Source organism: Hypanus sabinus, chromosome 28, assembly GCF_030144855.1.
Source record: "Hypanus sabinus isolate sHypSab1 chromosome 28, sHypSab1.hap1, whole genome shotgun sequence".
Classification (NCBI taxonomy): Eukaryota; Metazoa; Chordata; class Chondrichthyes; order Myliobatiformes; family Dasyatidae; genus Hypanus; species Hypanus sabinus.
Window position 1 is genome coordinate 44922628 of NC_082733.1, and position 24566 is coordinate 44947193.

The window sequence follows — 24566 nt, forward strand, 5'->3', positions numbered from 1 at the left end:
GACATCCCCTCTCTCTCTCTCTCTCTCTCTCTCTCTGTGACTGTTCAGACATCCCTCTCTCTCTCTCTCTCTGTGACTGTTCAGACATCCCTCTCCCTCTCTCTCTCTCTCTCTCTGTGACTGTTCAGACATCCCTCTCTCTCTCTCTCTCTCTCTCTCTCTCTCTCTGTGACTGTTCAGACATCCCTCTCTCTCTCTCTCTCTCTCTCTCTCTGTGACTGTTCAGACATCCCTCTCTCTCTCTCTCTCTCTGTGACTGTTCAGACATCCCTCTCTCTCTCTCTGTGACTGTTCAGACATCCCTCTCTCTCTCTCTCTCTGTGACTGTTCAGACATCTCTCTCTCTCTCTGTGACTGTTCAGACATCCCTCTCTCTCTCTCTCTCTGTGACTGTTCAGACATCCCTCTCCCTCTCTCTCTCTCTCTCTGTGACTGTTCAGACATCCCTCTCTCTCTCTCTCTCTCTGTGACTGTTCAGACATCCCTCTCTCTCTCTCTCTCTGTGACTGTTCAGACATCCCCCTCTCTCTCTGTGTGACTGTTCAGACATCCCTCTCTCTCTCTGTGACTGTTCAGACATCCCTCTCTCTCTCTCTCTCTCTCTCTCTCTCTCTCTCTCTCTCTCTCTGTGTGACTGTTCAGACATCCCTCTCTCTGCCCCTGAGTGGCTGTTTAGACATCATTCTCTCTGTGACTGTTCAGACATCTTTCTCTCTCTCTCTCTCTGTGACAACGCTGTTCCAAGAGGAACATAAGAACATAAGAAATAGGAGCAGGAGTAGGCCATCCAGCCCATCGAGCCTGCCCTGCCATTCAATGTTCATGGCTCATCTGTCCTTAAACTCAGCTCCATCTACCTGCCTTTTCCCCATAACCCTCAATTCCTTTACTATGTAAACACCTCTCTAACGGTACCTTAAATAAATTTAGTGAAGAAGCATCAACTGCTTTCCTAGGCAGAGAATTCCACAGATTCACCACTCTGTGGGATAAACAGTTTCTCCTCATCTCCGTCCTAAATCTTCTCCCCTGAACCTTGAGGCAATGTCCCCTAGTTCTAGTCTCACCTACCAATGGAAACAACTTTCCTACTTCTTTCTTATCTATCCCTTTCAAAATTTTGTATGTTTCTATAAGATCCCCTCTCAGTCTTCTGAATTCCAGCGAGTATAGTCCCAGGTGACTCAATCTCTCCTCATAGGTTACCCCTTCATCTCTGGAATCAACCTGGTGAACCTCCTCTGCATTGCCTCCAAAGCCAGTATATCCTTCCTCAGGTACGGAGACCAGAACTGCACACATTACTCCAGGTGTGGCCTCACCAGTACCCTGTATAGTTGCAGCATGACCTCCCTGCTCTTGAGTTCAATCCCTCTAGCAATGAAGGCCAACATTCCGTTTGCCTTAATAACCTGCTGTACCTGCAAGCCAACATTTTGCAATTCATGCACAAGCACTCCCAAGTCCCTTTGCACAACAGCATGCTGCAATCTTTCACCATTTAAATAATAATGTGCTCTTCTATTATTCCTTCCAAAGTGGATGATCTGGCATTTACCAACATTGTATTCCATCTGCCAGACCTTGGCTCACTCACGTAACCTATCTATATCCCTCTGCAGACTCTCCACATCCTCTGTACAATTTGCTTTTCCACTCAGTTTAGTGTCATCACCAAATTTTGCTACACTACACTCAGTCCCCTCTTCCAAATCATCAATGTAAATGGTAAACAGCTGTGGGCCCAGCACCGACTCCTGTGGCACCCCACTCACCACTGACTGCCAACCAGAGAAACACCCATTTATACCAACCCTCTGCCTTCTATTGGTTAACCAATCCACTATCCATGCCAATACACCTCCTCCAACTCCATGCATCCGTATCTTATTTATAAGTCTCTTGTGACACAAAGCAATGACATAAACAATTAAAATGTTCAATTTCTCTTCACTTCCAGCAGACATAAATGTGCCTGGATCCATTGTTCTGCGTGTTTCTCCTGTTCTTTCAAGTCCTTTTTCTGGGATTCCCTAGACTCTGTAAATAAAGGTTCTGTCCAATATCTCTCTACACTCTGTCTGCAAAACCTTCTCCGGTACATTTAGCAGCTTCAACCCATGGACAAGCTGTGCGATTCCCTCGACCCAGAGGAATAATGATAGGACATCATGGAATGCAGTGGTCACACAAACCTGTATCAGATCCAGAATGCCCAGCTCACTCTCAGATGAGTCAACACAGAAGAGGAAGTAGAGGGTTGCATAGTGTCTGTAGATCAGCTTGTAGTCCGACCCTCCGATCAAACTGTAACAAACCAGACACTCAGAGTCAGGCTTCGTACCTCTGGCATACGATGGGAACTTTGTTTGTGGCAGCGGTACAGTGAGGTACATTAAAAATATTACTTTATGTCACAATAAGAAATATAAAAAATAAACAAGCAGGGCAAAATGATGAGGCCGTGTTCATGATCCCATGGTGCAGGGAAAGGAAATGTTTATGAAACACAGTGTCTGTGTCTGCAGGCTCCTGTAAGGACCCTCTGATGGTGGTAATGGGAAGAGAGCATGTTCTGGGTGATGGGGCTCCTTTGTTTGCACAAACAGTTATTTCAAGCAATGACCTTGGAAGCTGACTTCTGTCAGCAACACACACAAAATCTGGAGGAACTTGGCAGGTCAGGCAGCACCTACGGAGACGAATAAACAGTCGATGTTTTGGGTCGAGAACCTTCATCAGGATTCATATCTCAGCCAGTGAGCACGGTCCTCCTGGTGGTATCCCATGCTGCTGTCAAAGAGGGAACTCCAAGCTTCACTCTCAACAGCAACGAGCAACTAACAACATGTTGCCAAGACAGGTCCATGACCTTCTTGCAGAGGAACACACAGACACCCTTTTCCCCGGGTCCGCCCCTTATTTTTGATCCTCTTCCGGGTGCATGAGTTCATAATTTGGTTAACCCTTTATATACCAAAGGGTTGATTTCAGAAATATGGCTCAGACCATTAATTTTGTCTCTTGGAATACTAATGGCTTAAACCATCCGATTAAACAGAAAAAGATTTTCAAAGTATTCCAAAGACTTAATGCTCATATTATTTTTGTACAAGAAACTCATGTGAGGAAAGAGGACAATAATCGCTTTTTTAGGTTTTGGTGGGGTCAACAGTTTCATTCGAATTCGAATGCCAAAGTAAAGGGAGTTTCCATTTTTATTGACTCCTCTAGTGCATTTGTCCAACATGATATCTTTTTGGATCCAAATGGTAGATTTTTGTTAATTACTGGCTTACTTTTTAACAAAAAGGTTGCTATGGTTAATGTTTATGCTCTAAATGTGGATTGTCCCAATTTTTTTAAGTCCTTATTTACTTCTCTACCTAATCTAAATGAATATAAGTTAATAATGGGTGGTGACTTTAATTGTTGTTTAAATCCTTTGATGGACAAATCTATATCTACTCACTCTTTACCTAATAAGTCGGCCACTTGTATTAACTCTTTTTTGACTGATAATGGAATTTTTGATATTTGGAGATTTCGGCATTCTAAGTACAAAGAGTTTTCATTTTTCTCACATGTTTATCATTCCTACTCGAGAATTGATTATTTTTTTATTGACTCTTGTTTTATTCCATCGGTAATTGGTTGTAATTATGATATTATAGCCATCTCTGACCATGCTCCATTAAAACTTTCTATTAAATTTACGGATACAGCTTTTAGTGCGAGACAATGGCGATTTGATTCTACCTTACTGCAAGATCCAGATTGTATTAAATTTATGAAGGAACAGATCGATTTCTTCTTTTCAACTAATTCCATGGATGATATTTCTTGCGGAACACTTTGGGACACTCTTAAAGCATATATACGTGGACAGATTATCTCCTACTCTGTTGGTCTGAGAAAACGCATTAAGAAGGAAACTCTTTCATTGGTTGATAAAATTAAAGAGATTGACAAGAAATATTCAATTACTCCTAGCAAGGAGCTTTACAAACAAAGTGTTGAAATTCAAACAGAACATAGTTTATTACTTACATCTTCGATTGAAAATCAATTAATGAAAACCAGATCTGATTTTTATATACATAGTGATAAATCGGGTAAACTGTTAGCTAGTCAATTGAAGAATGCTTTGGTTAAACGTCAAATTACTAAGATCCGTTAGCAGAATGGGGATCTGACAGTTAACCATGATGAGATAAATAAATCATTTCAAGATTTTTATACCTCCCTGTATCATTCCGAATTCCCTCATGATCATAATACCATGTGTGATTTTCTTGGGAAATTGAATTTTCCAAAATTATCTTCAGATGAACTTTCAATATTAGAAACTCCTATTACGGATGCAGAAATTAAAGGGGTTATTTCCTCTATAAATTCTGGGAAAGCACCAGGTCCAGATGGGTATACAGTAGAATTTTTAAAATGTTTTTCCACTACTCTTTCTCCTTGGTTATGCAGGGTTTTTGAAGAAGCAATTAGATTGGGGAATTTGCCACAATCTTTTTATAGAGCTTCCATTTCTTTAATATTGAAGAAAGATAAAGACCCTACTGACTGTGCATCCTATAGACCAATATCCTTATTGAATGTAGATTCCAAGATCTTTTCCAAGTTACTGGCATCCAGGCTGGAGAAGGTATTACCTCAAATTATTTCGGAAGATCAAACCGGTTTTATTAAAAATCGCTATTCTTTTTTCAATGTTAGGAGATTATTGAATATTCTTTATACTCCTTCACATAGCACTTCAGAATGTGTTATTTCATTAGATGCGGAGAAAGCATTTGATAGAGTTGAATGGCCATACTTATTTTATGTGCTTGAGAAGTTTAATTTTAGTCTGACATTCATTTCCTGGATTAAACTGATATATCATACTCCAGTAGCCTCAGTGCTTCCTAACAATCTAAGATCTCCTTTTCTCGTTTATTTCGGGGTACTAGACAAGGCTGTCCTCTTAGTCCATTATTATTTGATATTGCTTTAGAACCCTTGGCAATTGCTATCAGAGAATCACAGAACATTTTTGGCATTAATCGTGGGACAGATATACATAAGTTATCATTGTATGCAGATGATTTATTATTATTTATTTCTAATCCTGAGAAATCCATTCCTGCAGTTTTATCATTGTTGGTTGAATTTAGTGATTTTTCCGGGTATAAATTAAATCTTAATAAGAGTGAATTGTTTCCTTTAAATAGACAGGTTCCAATTTATGGAAATTTACCTTTTAAATTAGTTAATGACTCTTTTATTTACTTAGGGATTAAAATCACTAAAAACTATAAAGACTTATTTAAGGTTAATTTTTTACCCTTAATTGATCAAATTAAATGTTTGTTTACTAAATGGTCACCTCTATCTTTATCTCTGATAGGTCGGATTAATGCTATTACGATGGTTATTTTACCCAAGTTTTTATATATATTTCAAGCGGTACCAATTTTTATTCCGACATCTTTTTTTGCTAATGTTGATTCAAAAATTTCCTCATATATATGGCAGAATAAAAATCCTAGGTTAGGTAAAATATATTTACAGAAGGCAAAGAAGGAAGGTGGATTGGCATTGCCTAATTTTAGATTTTATTATTGGGCAGTTAATATCCGATATTTGATATGTTGGTTAAAGGATTGGGATATATCTTTTAGCCCTCATTGGGTGAACTTGGAAATTAAATCTGCACAAGGATTTGCATTGGGTTCTACTTTAGGGACTTCGCTTCCCTTTGCTCTTTCTAAATTGCCGAAACAAATTGACAACCCGATAGTTAAACATACTTTATGTATATGGTTTCAATTTCGGAAATTTTTTTGGGTTGACTCAGTTTGTTTTAAATATTCCTATTGTATCTAATTTCTGTTTTTATCCTTCTATTATAGACTAAGCTTATTCAGCTTGGAAGACTAAAGGATTATCACGATTTTCTGATTTATTTTTGGATAATTGTTTTATGTCTTTTCAGCAATTTTCTAACAAATATAATTTGCCCAGATTTCATTTTTTTAGATATTTACAGATTAGGAATTTCTTAAATACTGTACTTCCTACTTTTCCAAATTTTGTGTCTTCAGGTATTTTGGAGAATTTGTTTGAACTAAATCCTTTTCAGAAAGGGCTAATATCAAAACTTTACAATATAATTATCAAAATATGTTCAGTGCCCTTTTATAAGACTAAAAATGATTGGGAAAGAGAACTTAACCTTACTATCCCTATTGAGAATTGGAATAAAATTCTTCAATTAGTTAATACATCATCTATATGTGCTAAACATTCATTAATACAGTTTAAAGTTGTGCACAGGGCTCATATGTCCAAGGATAAATTGGCTCATTTTTATTCCTATATAAATCCTATTTGTGACAGATGTCATTCTGAGATAGCGTCCTTAACTCATATGTTTTGGTCATGTCCGCTTTAGAAAAAATATTGGAAAGATATTTTTGATATTATTTCTGCGGCATTGAACATTGATTTACAACCTCATCCTATTACTGCAATTTTTGGTTTACCAATGATGGACTCACTTCATTTATCCTCTTCCGCTTGTCTAATGATTGCATTTTTTACATTAATGGCTAGAAGATCTATTTTGTTGAATTGGAAAGAAATTAATCCCCCTACTGTATTTCACTGGTTTTCCCAAACTACGTTATGTTTAAATTTAGAAAAAATTAAAAGAGTTGGATTTGATACTTCTATTAAATTTGAAAAGATAGGGAGACCATTTATTCAATATTTTCATATGATGTAATATGACCCCGTTCCAAGCCTACTTGTTTTTACAGTTTCAATTATACATATGTTGAGAGGATCGGAGTTGACGACACTGATGATTTTGTATTGTTGTGAGATATTATAAACAGTCCTTTTTATTCCACTTTTTCTTTTTCTCTTCTTTTTTTGTTTTTTTCTTTATTCTTTATTAGATTATTAGATTAGTTTCTTTTTGCATTTTTTTTCATTATCTTTTTTCTGTTTTTTTAAATATATATTATGATATACCTACTAGGTTTGCTTTGTTTATTTGTATATTGTATTATACATGATTTGGGAATACTCATTTATACTGCAATCATTGTTTATGTATTCTTTCATGTTCAGTTGAAATGTGTATGTTTCTAATCCCATTATCTATGTATAAATTTTATTTGGTTATTGTTAACAATAATAAAAAGATTGAAAAAGGACACCCTTTTCCCTCCATAGCAAAAGAAAACGGTCTGAGAGCAGGGTACTACACTCCACAAGATCGACACCACATCCACTGTGTGACAGCAAGGTACAGAACTCTACACCACATCCACTGTGTGAGAACAGGGTACTGAACTCTACACCACATCCACTGTGTGAGAACAGGGTACTGAACTCTACACCACAGCCACTGTGTGAGAACAGGGTACTGAACTCTACACCACATCCACTGTGTGAGAACAGGGTACTGAACTCTACACCACAGCCACTGTGTGAGAACAGGGTACTGAACTCTACACCACATCCACTGTGTGAGAACAGGGTACTGAACTCTACCCCACAGCCACTGTGGGAGAACAGGGTACTGAACTCTACACCACAGCCACTCTGTGAGAACAGGGTACTGAACTCTACACCACAGCCACTGTGTGAGAACAGGGTACTGAACTCTACACCACAGCCACTGTGTGAGAATGGGGTACTGAACTCTACACCACATCCACTCTGTGAGAACAGGGTACTGAACTCTACACCACAGCCACTCTGTGAGAACAGGGTACTGAACTCTACACCACAGCCACTGTGTGAGAACAGGGTACTGAACTCTGCACCACATCCACTGTGTAAGAACAGGGTACTGAACTCTACCCCATAGCCACTGTGGGAGAACAGGGTACTGAACTCTACACCACAGCCACTGTGTGAGAACAGGGTTCTGAACTACACCACATCCACTGTGTAAGAACAGGGTACTGAACTCTACCCCACATCCACTGTGGGAGAACAAGGTACTGAACTCTACACCACATCCACTGTGTAAGAACAGGGTACTGAACTCTACCCCACAGCCACTCTGTGAGAACAGGGTACTGAACTCTACACCACATCCACTGTGTGAGAACAGGGTACTGAACTCTACAAGATTCACATCACATCCACTGTGGGAGAACAGGGTACTGAACTCTACCCCAAAGCCACTGTGGGAGAACAGGGTACTGAACTCTGCACCACAGCCACAGTGTGAGAACAGGGTTCTGAACTCTACACCACATCCACTGTGTGAGAACAGGGTACTGAATTCTACACCACAGCCACTCTGTGAGAACAGGGTACTGAACTCTACACCGCAGCCACTGTGTGAGAACAGGGTACTGAACTCTACACCACAGCCACTGTGTGAGAACGGGGTACTGAACTCTACACCACATCCACTGTGTGAGAACAGGGTACTGAACTCTACACCACAGCCACTCTGTGAGAACAGGGTACTGAACTCTACACCACAGCCACTGTGTGAGAACAGGGTACTGATCTCTACACCACAGCCACTGTGTGAGAACAGGGTAGTGAACTCTGCACCACATCCACTGTGTAAGAACAGGGTACTGAACTCTACCCCACAGCCACTGTGGGAGAACAAGGTACTGAACTCTACACCACATCCACTGTGTAGGAACAGGGTACTGAACTCTACCCCACATCCACTGTGGGAGAACAAGGTACTGAACTCTACACCACATCCACTGTGTAAGAACAGGGTACTGAACTCTACCCCACAGCCACTGTGTGAGAACAGGGTACTGAACTCTACACCACACCCACTGAGTGAGAACAGGGTACTGAACTCTACCCCACAGCCACTGTGTGAGAACAGGGTACTGAACTCTACACCACAGCCACTCTGTGAGAACAGGGTACTGAACTCTACACCACAGCCACTGTGTGAGAACGGGGTACTGAACTCTACACCACATCCACTGTGTGAGAACAGGGTACTGAACTCTACACCACAGCCACTCTGTGAGAACAGGGTACTGAACTCTACACCACAGCCACTGTGTGAGAACAGGGTACTGAACTCTACACCACATCCACTGTGTGAGAACAGGGTACTGAACTCTACACCACAGCCACTGAGTGAGAACAGGGTACTGAACTCTACACCACAGCCACTCTGTGAGAACAGGGTACTGAACTCTACCCCACAGCCACTGTGGGAGAACAGGGTACTGAACTCTACACCACAGCCACTGTGTGAGAACAGGGTTCTGAACTACACCACATCCACTGTGTGAGAACAGGGTACTGAACTCTACACCACATCCACTGTGGGAGAACAGGGTACTGAACTCGACAAGATTCACATCACATCCACTGTGTGAGAACAGGGTACTGAACTCTACACCACAGCCACTGTGGGAGAACAGGGTACTGAACACTACAAGATTCACATCACATCCACCGTGTGAGAACAGGGTACTGAACTCCACCCCACAGCCACTGTGTGAGAACAGGGTACTGAACTCTACACCACAGCCACTGTGTGAGTACAGGGTACTGAACTCTACACCACAGCCACTCTGTGAGAACAGGGTACTGAACTCTACACCACATCCACTGTGTGAGAACAGGGTACTGAACTCTACACCACAGCCACTGTGGGAGAACAGGGTACTGAACTCTACAAGATTCACATCACATCCACTGTGTGAGAACAGGGTACTGAACTCTACCCCACAGCCACTGTGTGAGAACAGGGTACTGAACTCTACACCACAGCCACTGTGTGAGAACAGGGTACTGAACTCTACACCACAGCCACTCAGTGAGAAAAGGGTACTGAACTCTACACCACATCCACTGTGTGAGAACAGGGTACTGAACTCTACACCACAGCCACTGTGGGAGAACAGGGTACTGAACTCTACAAGATTCACATCACATCCACTGTGTGAGAACAGGGTACTGAACTCTACCCTACAGCCACTGTGTGAGAACAGGGTACTGAACTCTACACCACAGCCATTGTGGGAGAACAGGGTACTGAACTCTCCACCACAGCCACTATGTGAGAACAGGGTACTGAACTCTACACCACATCCACTGTGTGAGAACAGGGTACTGAACTCTACACCACAGCCACTGTGTGAGAACAGGTTACTGAACTCTACACCACAGCCACTGTGGGAAAACAGGGTACTGAACTCTACACCACAGCCACTGTGGGAGAACAGGGTACTGAACTCTCCACCACAGCCACTCTATGAGAACAGGGTACTGAACTCTACACCACATCCACTCTGTGAGAACAGGGTACTGAACTCTACACCACAGCCACTGTGTGAGAACAGGGTACTGAACTCTACACCACAGCCACTGTGTGAGAACAGGGTACTGAACTCTACACCACAGCCACTGTGTGAGAACAGGGTACTGAACTCTACAAGATTCACATCACATCCACTGTGGGAGAACAGGGTACTGAATTCTACACCACACCCAGTGAGTGAGAACAGGGTACTGAACTCTACACCACAGCCACTCTGTGAGAACAGGGAACTGAACTCTACACCACAGCCACTCTGTGAGAACAGGGTACTGAACTCTACACCACAGCCACTGTGTGAGAACAGGGTACTGAACTCTACACCACAGCCACTCTGTGAGAACAGGGTACTGAACTCTACACCACATCCACTGTGTGAGAACAGGGTACTGAACTCTACACCACAGCCACTGTGTGAGAACAGGGTACTGAACTCTACAAGATTCACATCACATCCACTGTGGGAGAACAGGGTACTGAACTCTACACCACACCCACTGTGTGAGAACAGGGTACTGAACTCTACAAGATTCACATCACATCCACTGTGGGAGAACAGGGTACTGAACTCTACACCACAGCCACTCTGTGAGAACAGGGAACTGAACTCTACACCACAGCCACTGAGTGAGAACAGGGTACTGAACTCTACACCACAGCCACTGTGTGAGAACAGGGAACTGAACTCTACACCACAGCCACTCTGTGAGAACAGGGAACTGAACTCTACACCACAGCCACTGTGTGAGAACAGGGAACTGAACTCTACACCACAGCCACTGTGTGAGAACAGGGTACTGAACTCTATACCACAGCCACTCTGTGAGAACAGGGTACTGAACTCTACACCACATCCACTGTGTAAGAACAGGGTACTGAACTCTACCCCACAGCCACTGTGGGAGAACAGGGTACTGAACTCTACACCACAGCCACTGTGTAAGAACAGGCTACTGAACTCTACCCCACATCCACTGTGGGAGAACAAGGTACTGAACTCTACACCACATCCACTGTGTAAGAACAGGGTACTGAACTCTACACCACAGCCACTGTGTGAGAACGGGGTACTGAACTCTACACCACAGCCACTGTGTGAGAACAGGGTACTGAACTCTACACCACAGCCACTGTGTGGGAACAGGGTACTGAACTCTACACCACATCCACTGTGTAAGAACAGGGTACTGAACTCTACCCCACAGCCACTGTGGGAGAACAGGGTACTGAACTCTACAAGATTCACATCACATCCACTGTGTGAGAACAAGGTACTGAACTCTACACCACATCCACTGTGTAAGAACAGGGTACTGAACTCTACACCACAGCCACTGTGTGAGAACAGGGTACTGAACTCTACACCACAGCCACTGTGTGAGAACAGGGTACTGAACTCTACACCACAGCCACTATGTGAGAACAGGGTACTGAACTCTACACCACAGCCACTGTGTGAGAACGGGGTACTGAACTCTCCACCACAGCCACTCTGTGAGAACAGGGTACTGAACTCTACACCACATCCACTCTGTGAGAACAGGGTACTGAACTCTACACCACAGCCACTCTGTGAGAACAGGGTACTGAACTCTACACCACATCCACTCTGTGAGAACAGGGTACTGAACTCTACACCACAGCCACTGTGTGAGAACAGGGTACTGAACTCTACACCACATCCACTGTGTGAGAACAGGGTACTGAACTCTACACCACAGCCACTGTGTGAGAACAGGGTACTGAACTCTACACCACAGCCACTCTGTGAGAACAGGGTACTGAACTCTACACCACACCCACTGAGTGAGAACAGGGTACTGAACTCTACACCACACCCACTGAGTGAGAACAGGGTACTGAACTCTACACCACAGCCACTCTGTGAGAACAGGGTACTGAACTCTACACCACACCCACTGAGTGAGAACAGGGTACTGAACTCTACACCACATCCACTGTGTAAGAACAGGGTACTGAACTCTACACCACATCAACTGTGTGAGAGCAGGGTACTGAACTCTACACCACAGCCACTCTGTGAGAACAGGGTACTGAACTCTACACCACAGCCACTGTGTAAGAACAGGGTACTGAACTCTACACCACATCAACTGTGTGAGAACAGGGTACTGAACTCTACACCACAGCCACTCTGTGAGAACAGGGTACTGAACTCTACACCACAGCCACTGTGTGAGAACAGGGTACTGAACTCTACACCACATCCACTCTGTGAGAACAGGGTACTGAACTCTACACCACAGCCACTGTGTGAGAACAGGGTACTGAACTCCACCACATCCACTGTGTGAGAACAGGGTACTGAACTCTACCCCACAGCCACAGTGTGAGAACAGGGTACTGAACTCTACACCACAGCCACTCTGTGAGAACAGGGTACTGAACTCTACACCACAGCCACTGTGTGAGAACAGGGTACTGAACTCAACACCACAGCCACTGTGTGAGAACAGGGTAGTGAACTCTACACCACAGCCACTCTGTGAGAACAGGGTACTGAACTCTACACCACATCCACTGTGTAAGAACAGGGTACTGAACTCTACACCACAGCCACTGTGTGAGAACGGGGTACTGAACTCTACATCACATCCACTCTGTGAGAACAGGGTACTGAACTCTACACCACAGCCACTCTGTGAGAACAGGGTACTGAACTCTACACCACAGCCACTCTGTGAGAACAGGGTACTGAACTCTACCCCACAGCCACTGTGGGAGAACAAGGTACTGAACTCTACACCACAGCCACTGTGTGAGAACAGGGTTCTGAACTACACCACATCCACTGTGTAAGAACAGGGTACTGAACTCTACCCCACAGCCACTGTGTGAGAACAGGGTACTGAACTCTACACCACAGCCACTCTGTGAGAACAGGGTACTGAACTCTACACCACATCCACTGTGTGAGAACAGGGTACTGAACTCTACACCACAGCCACTGTGGGAAAACAGGGTACTGAACTCTACAAGATTCACATCACATCCACTGTGTGAGAACAGGGTACTGAACTCTACACCACAGCCACTGTGTGAGAACAGGGTACTGAACTCTACACCACAGCCACTGTGTGAGAACAGGGTACTGAACTCTACACCACATCCACTGTGTGAGAACAGGGTACTGAACTCTACACCACAGCCACTGTGTGAGAACAGGGTACTGAACTCTACACCACATCCACTCTGTGAGAACAGGGTACTGAACTCTACACCATAGCCACTGTGTGAGAACAGGGTACTGAACTCTACAAGATTCACATCACATCCACTGTGGGAGAACAGGGTACTGAACTCTACACCACACGCACTGAGTGAGAACAGGGTACTGAACTCTACACCACAGCCACTCTGTGAGAACAGGGTACTGAACTCTACACCACAGCCACTCTGTGAGAACAGGGTACTGAACTCTACACCACATCCACTGTGTGAGAACAGGGTACTGAACTCTACACCACAGCCACTGTGTAAGAACAGGGAACTGAACTCTACACCACATCCACTGTGTGAGAACAGGGTACTGAATTCTACACCACATCCACTGTGTGAGAACAGGGTACTGAACTCTACACCACAGCCACTGTGTGAGAACAGGGTACTGAACTCTACACCACAGCCACTCTGTGAGAACAGGGTACTGAACTCTACACCACATCCACTGTGTGAGAACAGGGTACTGAACTCTACACCACAGCCACTCTGTGAGAACAGGGAACTGAACTCTACACCACAGCCACTGTGTGAGAACAGGGTACTGAACTCTACACCACAGCCACTGTGTGAGAACGGGGTACTGAACTCTACACCGCAGCCACTGTGTGAGAACAGGGTACTGAACTCTACACCACAGCCACTGTGTGAGAACACGGTACTGAACTCTACACCACATCCACTGTGTAAGAACAGGGTACTGAACTCTACCCCACAGCCACTGTGGGAGAACAGGGTACTGAACTCTACACCACAGCCACTGTGTGAGAACAGGGTTCTGAACTACACCACATCCACTGTGTAAGAACAGGGTACTGAACTCTACCCCACATCCACTGTGGGAGAACAAGGTACTGAACTCTACACCACATCCACTGTGTAAGAACAGGGTACTGAACTCTACCCCACAGCCACTGTGTGAGAACAGGGTACTGAACTCTACACCACATCCACTGAGTGAGAACAGGGTTCTGAACTCTACATCACAGCCACTCTGTGAGAACAGGGTACTGAACTCTACACCACATCCACTGTGTGAGAACAGGGTACTGAACTCTACATCACAGCCAATCTGTGAGAACAGGGTACTGAACTCTACACCACAGCCACTGTGGGAGAACAGGGTACTGAACTCTACAAGGTTCACATCACATCCACTGTGTGAGAACAGGGTACTGAACTCTACCCCACAGCCACTGTGTGAGAACAGGGTACTGAACTCTACACCACAGCCACTGAGTGAGAACAGGGTACTGAACTCTACACCACAGTCACTGTGTGAGAACAAGGTACTGAACTCTACACCACAGCCACTGTGTGAGAACGGGGTACTGAACTCTACACCACAGCCACTGTGTGAGAACAGGGTACTGAACTCTATACCACAGCCACTCTGTGAGAACAGGGTACTGAACTCTACACCACATCCACTGTGTAAGAACAGGGTACTGAACTCTACCCCACAGCCACTGTGGGAGAACAGGGTACTGAACTCTACACCACAGCCACTGCGTGAGAACAGGGTTCTGAACTACACCACATCCACTGTGTAAGAACAGGGTACTGAACTCTACCCCACATCCACTGTGGGAGAACAAGGTACTGAACTCTACACCACATCCACTGTGTAAGAACAGGGTACTGAACTCTACACCACAGCCACTGTGTGAGAACGGGGTACTGAATTCTACACCACAGCCACTGTGTGAGAACAGGGTACTGAACTCTACACCACAGCCACTGTGTGGGAACAGGGTACTGAACTCTACACCACATCCACTGTGTAAGAACAGGGTACTGAACTCTACCCCACAGCCACTGTGGGAGAACAGGGTACTGAACTCTACAAGATTCACATCACATCCACTGTGTGAGAACAAGGTACTGAACTCTACACAACATCCACTGTGTAAGAACAGGGTACTGAACTCTACACCACAGCCACTGTGTGAGAACAGGGTACTGAACTCTACACCACATCCACTGTGTGAGAACAGGGTACTGAACTCTACACCACAGCCACTGTGTGAGAACAGGGTACTGAACTCTACACCACAGCCACTATGTGAGAACAGGGTACTGAACTCTACACCACATCCACTGTGTGAGAACAGGGTACTGAACTCTACACCACATCCACTGTGTAAGAACAGGGTACTGAACTCTACACCACAGCCACTGTGTGAGAACAGGGTACTGAACTCTACACCACAGCCACTGTGTGAGAACAGGGTACTGAACTCTACACCACAGCCACTGTGTGAGAACAGGGTACTGAACTCTACACCACAGCCACTCTGTGAGAACAGGGTACTGAACTCTACACCACAGCCACTGTGGGAGAACAGGGTACTGAACTCTACACCACAGCCACTGTGTGAGAACGGGGTACTGAACTCTCCACCACAGCCACTCTGTGAGAACAGGGTACTGAACTCTACACCACATCCACTCTGTGAGAACAGGGTACTGAACTCTACACCACAGCCACTCTGTGAGAACAGGGTACTGAACTCTACACCACATCCACTCTGTGAGAACAGGGTACTGAACTCTACACCACAGCCACTGTGTGAGAACAGGGTACTGAACTCTACACCACATCCACTGTGTGAGAACAGGGTACTGAACTCTACACCACAGCCACTCTGTGAGAACAGGGTACTGAACTCTACACCACATCCACTGTGTGTGAACAGGGTACTGAACTCTACACCACAGCCACTCTGTGAGAACAGGGTACTGAACTCTACACCACACCCACTGAGTGAGAACAGGGTACTGAACTCTACACCACAGCCACTGTGTAAGAACAGGGTACTGAACTCTACACCACAGCCACTGTGTGAGAACAGGGTACTGAACTCTACCCCACAGCCACTGTGTGAGAACAGGGTACTGAACTCTACACCACAGCCACTCTGTGAGAACAGGGTACTGAACTCTACACCACACCCACTGAGTGAGAACAGGGTACTGAACTCTACACCACAGCCACTGTGTGAGAACAGGGTACTGAACTCTACACCACAGCCACTGTGTAAGAACAGGGTACTGAACTCTACACCACATCCACTGTGTGAGAACAGGGTACTGAACTCTACACCACAGCCACTGTGTAAGAACAGGGTACTGAACTCTACACCACATCAACTGTGTGAGAGCAGGGTACTGAACTCTACACCACATCCACTGTGTGAGAACAGGGTACTGAACTCTACACCACAGCCACTCTGTGAGAACAGGGTACTGAACTCTACACCACAGCCACTGTGTGAGAACAGGGTACTGAACTCTACACCACATCCACTCTGTGAGAACAGGGTACTGAACTCTACACCACAGCCACTGTGTGAGAACAGGGTACTGAACTCCACCACATCCACTGTGTGAGAACAGGGTACTGAACTCTACCCCACAGCCACAGTGTGAGAACAGGGTACTGAACTCTACACCACAGCCACTCTGTGACAACAGGGTACTGAACTCTACACCACAGCCACTGTGTGAGAACAGGGTACTGAACTCAACACCACAGCCACTGTGTGAGAACAGGGTAGTGAACTCTACACCACAGCCACTCTGTGAGAACAGGGTACTGAACTCTACACCACAGCCACTGTGTGAGAACGGGGTACTGAACTCTACATCACATCCACTCTGTGAGAACAGGGTACTGAACTCTACACCACAGCCACTCTGTGAGAACAGGGTACTGAACTCTACACCACAGCCACTCTGTGAGAACAGGGTACTGAACTCTACCCCACAGCCACTGTGGGAGAACAAGGTACTGAACTCTACACCACAGCCACTGTGTGAGAACAGGGTTCTGAACTACACCACATCCGCTGTGTAAGAACAGGGTACTGAACTCTACCCCACAGCCACTGTGTGAGAACAGGGTACTGAACTCTACACCACAGCCACTCTGTGAGAACAGGGTACTGAACTCTACACCACATCCACTGTGTGAGAACAGGGTACTGAATTCTACACCACAGCCACTGTGGGAAAACAGGGTACTGAACTCTACAAGATTCACATCACATCCACTGTGTGAGAACAGGGTACTGAACTCTACACCACAGCCACTGTGTGAGAACAGGGTACTGAACTCTACACCACAGCCACTGTGTGAGAACAGGGTACTGAACTCTACACCACATCCACTGTGTGAGAACAGGGTACTGAACTCTACACCACAGCCACTGTGTGAGAACAGGGTACTGAACTCTACACCACATCCACTCTGTGAGAACAGGGTACTGAACTCTACACCATAGCCACTGTGTGAGAACAGGGTACTGAACTCTACAAGATTCACATCACATCCACTGTGGGAGAACAGGGTACTGAACTCTACACCACACGCACTGAGTGAGAACAGGGTACTGAACTCTACACCACAGCCACTCTGTGAGAACAGGGTACTGAACTCTACACCACAGCCACTCTGTGAGAACAGGGTACTGAACTCTACACCACATCCACTGTGTGAGAACAGGGTACTGAACTCTACACCATAGCCACTGTGTAAGAACAGGGAACTGAACTCTACACCACATCCACTGTGTGAGAACAGGGTACTGAATTCTACACCACATCCACTGTGTGAGAACAGGGTACTGAACTCTACACCACAGCCACTGTGTGAGAACAGGGTACTGAACTCTACACCACAGCCACTCTGTGAGAACAGGGTACTGAACTCTACACCACATCCACTGTGTGAGAACAGGGTACTGAACTCTACACCACAGCCACTCTGTGAGAACAGGGAACTGAACTCTACACCACAGCCACTGTGTGAGAACAGGGTACTGAACTCTACACCACAGCCACTGTGTGAGAACGGGGTACTGAACTCTACACCGCAGCCACTGTGTGAGAACAGGGTACTGAACTCTACACCACAGCCACTGTGTGAGAACACGGTACTGAACTCTACACCACATCCACTGTGTAAGAACAGGGTACTGAACTCTACCCCACAGCCACTGTGGGAGAACAGGGTACTGAACTCTACACCACAGCCACTGTGTGAGAACAGGGTTCTGAACTACACCACATCCACTGTGTAAGAACAGGGTACTGAACTCTACCCCACATCCACTGTGGGAGAACAAGGTACTGAACTCTACACCACATCCACTGTGTAAGAACAGGGTACTGAACTCTACCCCACAGCCACTGTGTGAGAACAGGGTACTGAACTCTACACCACATCCACTGAGTGAGAACAGGGTTCTGAACTCTACATCACAGCCACTCTGTGAGAACAGGGTACTGAACTCTACACCACATCCACTGTGTGAGAACAGGGTACTGAACTCTACATCACAGCCAATCTGTGAGAACAGGGTACTGAACTCTACACCACAGCCACTGTGGGAGAACAGGGTACTGAACTCTACAAGGTTCACATCACATCCACTGTGTGAGAACAGGGTACTGAACTCTACCCCACAGCCACTGTGTGAGAACAGGGTACTGAACTCTACACCACAGCCACTGTGTGAGAACAGGGTACTGAACTGTACACCACAGCCACTGTGTGAGAACAGGGTACTGAACTCTACACCACAGCCACTCTGTGAGAACAGGGTACTGAACTCTACCCCACAGCCACTGTGGGAGAACAGGGTACTGAACTACACCACATCCACTGTGTAAGAACAGGGTACTGAACTCTACCCCACATCCACTGTGGGAGAACAAGGTACTGAACTCTACACCACATCCACTGTGTAAGAACAGGGTACTGAACTCTACCCCACAGCCACTGTGTGAGAACAGGGTACTGAACTCTACATCACAGCCAATCTGTGAGAACAGGGTACTGAACTCTACACCACAGCCACTGTGGGAGAACAGGGTACTGAACTCTACCCCACAGCCACTGTGTGAGAACAGGGTACTGAACTCTACATCACAGCCAATCTGTGAGAACAGGGTACTGAAATCTACACCACATCCACTGAGTGAGAACAGGGTACTGAACTCTACATCACAGCCACTGTGTGAGAACAGGGTAGTGAACTCTACACCACAGCCACTCTGTGAGAACAGGGTACTGAACTCTACACCACATCCACTGTGTAAGAACAGGGTACTGAACTCTACACCACAGCCACTGTGTGAGAACGGGGTACTGAACTCTACATCACATCCACTCTGTGAGAACAGGGTACTGAACTCTACACCACAGCCACTCTGTGAGAACAGGGTACTGAACTCTACACCACATCCACTGTGGGAGAAGAAGGTACTGAACTCTACACCACAGCCACTGTGTGAGAACAGGGTTCTGAACTACACCACATCCACTGTGTAAGAACAGGGTACTGAACTCTACCCCACAGCCACTGTGTGAGAACAGGGTACTGAACTCTACACCACAGCCACTCTGTGAGAACAGGGTACTGAACTCTACACCACATCCACTGTGTGAGAACAGGGTACTGAACTCTACACCACAGCCACTGTGGGAAAACAGGGTACTGAACTCTACAAGATTCACATCACATCCACTGTGTGAGAACAGGGTACTGAACTCTACACCACAGCCACTGTGTGAGAACAGGGTACTGAACTCTACACCACAGCCACTGTGTGAGAACAGGGTACTGAACTCTACACCACATCCACTGTGTGAGAACAGGGTACTGAACTCTACACCACAGCCACTGTGTGAGAACAGGGTACTGAACTCTACACCACATCCACTCTGTGAGAACAGGGTACTGAACTCTACACCATAGCCACTGTGTGAGAACAGGGTACTGAACTCTACAAGATTCACATCACATCCACTGTGGGAGAACAGGGTACTGAACTCTACACCACACGCACTGAGTGAGAACAGGGTACTGAACTCTACACCACAGCCACTCTGTGAGAACAGGGTACTGAACTCTACACCACAGCCACTCTGTGAGAACAGGGTACTGAACTCTACACCACATCCACTGTCTGAGAACAGGGTACTGAACTCTACACCATAGCCACTGTGTAAGAACAGGGAACTGAACTCTACACCACATCCACTGTGTGAGAACAGGGTACTGAATTCTACACCACATCCACTGTGTGAGAACAGGGTACTGAACTCTACACCACAGCCACTGTGTGAGAACAGGGTACTGAACTCTACACCACAGCCACTCTGTGAGAACAGGGTACTGAACTCTACACCACATCCACTGTGTGAGAACAGGGTACTGAACTCTACACCACAGCCACTCTGTGAGAACAGGGAACTGAACTCTACACCACAGCCACTGTGTGAGAACAGGGTACTGAACTCTACACCACAGCCACTGTGTGAGAACGGGGTACTGAACTCTACACCGCAGCCACTGTGTGAGAACAGGGTACTGAACTCTACACCACAGCCACTGTGTGAGAACACGGTACTGAACTCTACACCACATCCACTGTGTAAGAACAGGGTACTGAACTCTACCCCACAGCCACTGTGGGAGAACAGGGTACTGAACTCTACACCACAGCCACTGTGTGAGAACAGGGTTCTGAACTACACCACATCCACTGTGTAAGAACAGGGTACTGAACTCTACCCCACATCCACTGTGGGAGAACAAGGTACTGAACTCTACACCACATCCACTGTGTAAGAACAGGGTACTGAACTCTACCCCACAGCCACTGTGTGAGAACAGGGTACTGAACTCTACACCACATCCACTGAGTGAGAACAGGGTTCTGAACTCTACATCACAGCCACTCTGTGAGAACAGGGTACTGAACTCTACACCACATCCACTGTGTGAGAACAGGGTACTGAACTCTACATCACAGCCAATCTGTGAGAACAGGGTACTGAACTCTACACCACAGCCACTGTGGGAGAACAGGGTACTGAACTCTACAAGGTTCACATCACATCCACTGTGTGAGAACAGGGTACTGAACTCTACCCCACAGCCACTGTGTGAGAACAGGGTACTGAACTCTACACCACAGCCACTGTGTGAGAACAGGGTACTGAACTGTACACCACAGCCACTGTGTGAGAACAGGGTACTGAACTCTACACCACAGCCACTCTGTGAGAACAGGGTACTGAACTCTACCCCACAGCCACTGTGGGAGAACAGGGTACTGAACTACACCACATCCACTGTGTAAGAACAGGGTACTGAACTCTACCCCACATCCACTGTGGGAGAACAAGGTACTGAACTCTACACCACATCCACTGTGTAAGAACAGGGTACTGAACTCTACCCCACAGCCACTGTGTGAGAACAGGGTACTGAACTCTACATCACAGCCAATCTGTGAGAACAGGGTACTGAACTCTACACCACAGCCACTGTGGGAGAACAGGGTACTGAACTCTACCCCACAGCCACTGTGTGAGAACAGGGTACTGAACTCTACATCACAGCCAATCTGTGAGAACAGGGTACTGAAATCTACACCACATCCACTGAGTGAGAACAGGGTACTGAACTCTACATCACAGCCACTCTGTGAGAACAGGGTACTGAACTCTACACCACATCCACTGTGTGAGAACAGGGTACTGAACTCTACACCACAGCCACTGTGTGAGAACAGGGTACTGAACTCTACATCACAGCCAATCTGTGAGAACAGGGTACTGAACTCTACACCACAGCCACTGTGGGAGAACAGGGTACTGAACTCTACCCCACAGCCACTGTGTGAGAACAGGGTACTGAACTCTACACCACAGCCACTGTGTGAGAACAGGGTACTGAACTCTACACCACAGCCACTCTGTGAGAACAGGGTACTGAACTCTACACCACAGCCACTGTGTGAGAACAGGGTACTGAACTCTACACCACATCCACTGTGTGAGAACAGGGTACTGAACTCTACACCACAGCCACTGTGGGAGAACAGGGTACTGAACTCTACAAGATTCACATCACATCCACTGTGTGAGAACAGGGTACTGAACTCTACCCCACAGCCACTGTGTGAGAACAGGGTACTGAACTCTACACCACAGCCACTGTGTGAGAACAGGGTACAGAACTCTACACCACAGCCACTATGTGAGAACAGGGTACTGAACTCTACACCACATCCACTGTGTGAGAACAGGGTACTGAACTCTACACCACATCCACTGTGTGAGAACAGGGTATTGAAGTCTACACCACAGCCACTGTGTGAGAACAGGGTACTGAACTCTACACCACAGCCACTCTGTGAGAACAGGGAACTGAACTCTACACCACAGCCACTCTGTGAGAACAGGGTACTGAACTCTACACCACATCCACTGTGTGAGAACAGGGTACTGAACTCTACACCACAGCCACTGTGTAAGAACAGGGTACTGAACTCTCCACCACAGCCACTGTGTGTGAGAATAGGGTACTGAACTCTACACCACAGCCACTCTGTGAGAACAGGGTACTGAACTCTACACCACATCCACTGTGTGAGAACAGGGTACTGAACTCTACACCACAGCCACTGTGTGAGAACAGGGTACTGAACTCTACACCACATCCACTGTGTGAGAACAGGGTACTGAACTCTACACCACAGCCACTCTGTGAGAACAGGGAACTGAACTCTACACCACAGCCACTCTGTGAGAACAGGGTACTGAACTCTACACCACATCCACTGTGTGAGAACAGGGTACTGAACTCTACACCACAGCCACTGTGTGTGAGAATAGGGTACTGAACTCTACACCACAGCCACTCTGTGAGAACAGGGTACTGAACTCTACACCACATCCACAGTGTGAGAACAGGGAACTGAACTCTACACCACAGCCACTATGTGAGAACAGGGTACTGAACTCTACACCACATCCACTGTGTGAGAACAGGGTACTGAACTCTACACCACATCCACTCTGTGAGAACGGGGTACTGAACTCTACATCACATCCACTGTGTGAGAACAGGATACTGAACTCTACACCACAGCCACTCTGTGAGAACAGGGTACTGAACTCTACACCACAGCCACTGTGGGAGAACAGGGTACTGAACTCTACAAGATTCACATCACATCCACTGTGTGAGAACAGGGTACTGAACTCTACCCCACAGCCACTGTGTGAGAACAGGGTACTGAACTCTACACCACAGCCACTGTGTGAGAACAGGGTACAGAACTCTACACCACAGCCACTATGTGAGAACAGGGTACTGAACTCTACACCACATCCACTGTGTGAGAACAGGGTACTGAACTCTACACCACATCCACTGTGTGAGAACAGGGTACTGAAGTCTACACCACAGCCACTGTGAGAGAACAGGGTACTGAACTCTACACCACACCCACTGAGTGAGAACAGGGTACTGAAGTCTACACCACAGCCACTCTGTGAGAACAGGGAACTGAACTCTACACCACAGCCACTCTGTGAGAACGGGGTACTGAACTCTACACCACAGCCACTGTGTAAGAACAGGGTACTGAACTCTCCACCACAGCCACTGTGTGTGAGAATAGGGTACTGAACTCTACACCACAGCCACTCTGTGAGAACAGGGTACTGAACTCTACACCACATCCACTGTGTGAGAACAGGGTACTGAACTCTACACCACAGCCACTGTGTGAGAACAGGGTACTGAACTCTACACCACATCCACTGTGTGAGAACAGGGTACTGAACTCTACACCACAGCCACTCTGTGAGAACAGGGTACTGAACTCTACAAGATTCACATCACATCCACTGTGGGAGAACAGGGTACTGAACTCTACACCACACCCACTGAGTGAGAACAGGGTACTGAACTCTACACCACAGCCACTGTGTGAGAACAGGGTACTGAACTCTACACCACACCCACTGAATGAGAACAGGGTACTGAACTCTACACCACAGCCACTCTGTGAGAACATGGTACTGAACTCTTCACCACATCCACTGTGTAAGAACAGGGTACTGAACTCTACACCACACCCACTGAGTGAGAACAGGGTACTGAACTCTTCACCACATCCACTGTGTAAGAAC

At 46.3% G+C, this 24566-nt stretch overlaps 1 protein-coding gene across 1 annotated transcript in view; it reads right to left on the reverse strand.

Moving 5' to 3' along the window:
- Window positions 1-24566, reverse strand: part of LOC132382328 (uncharacterized) — a 188536-nt gene that overhangs the window by 46534 nt on the left and 117436 nt on the right. Inside the window, exon 9 of the mRNA XM_059952456.1 lies at window positions 2196-2307. Within this exon, the coding sequence (XP_059808439.1) occupies window positions 2196-2307 (112 nt within the window). The remainder of the gene's footprint in view (window positions 1-2195; window positions 2308-24566) is intronic.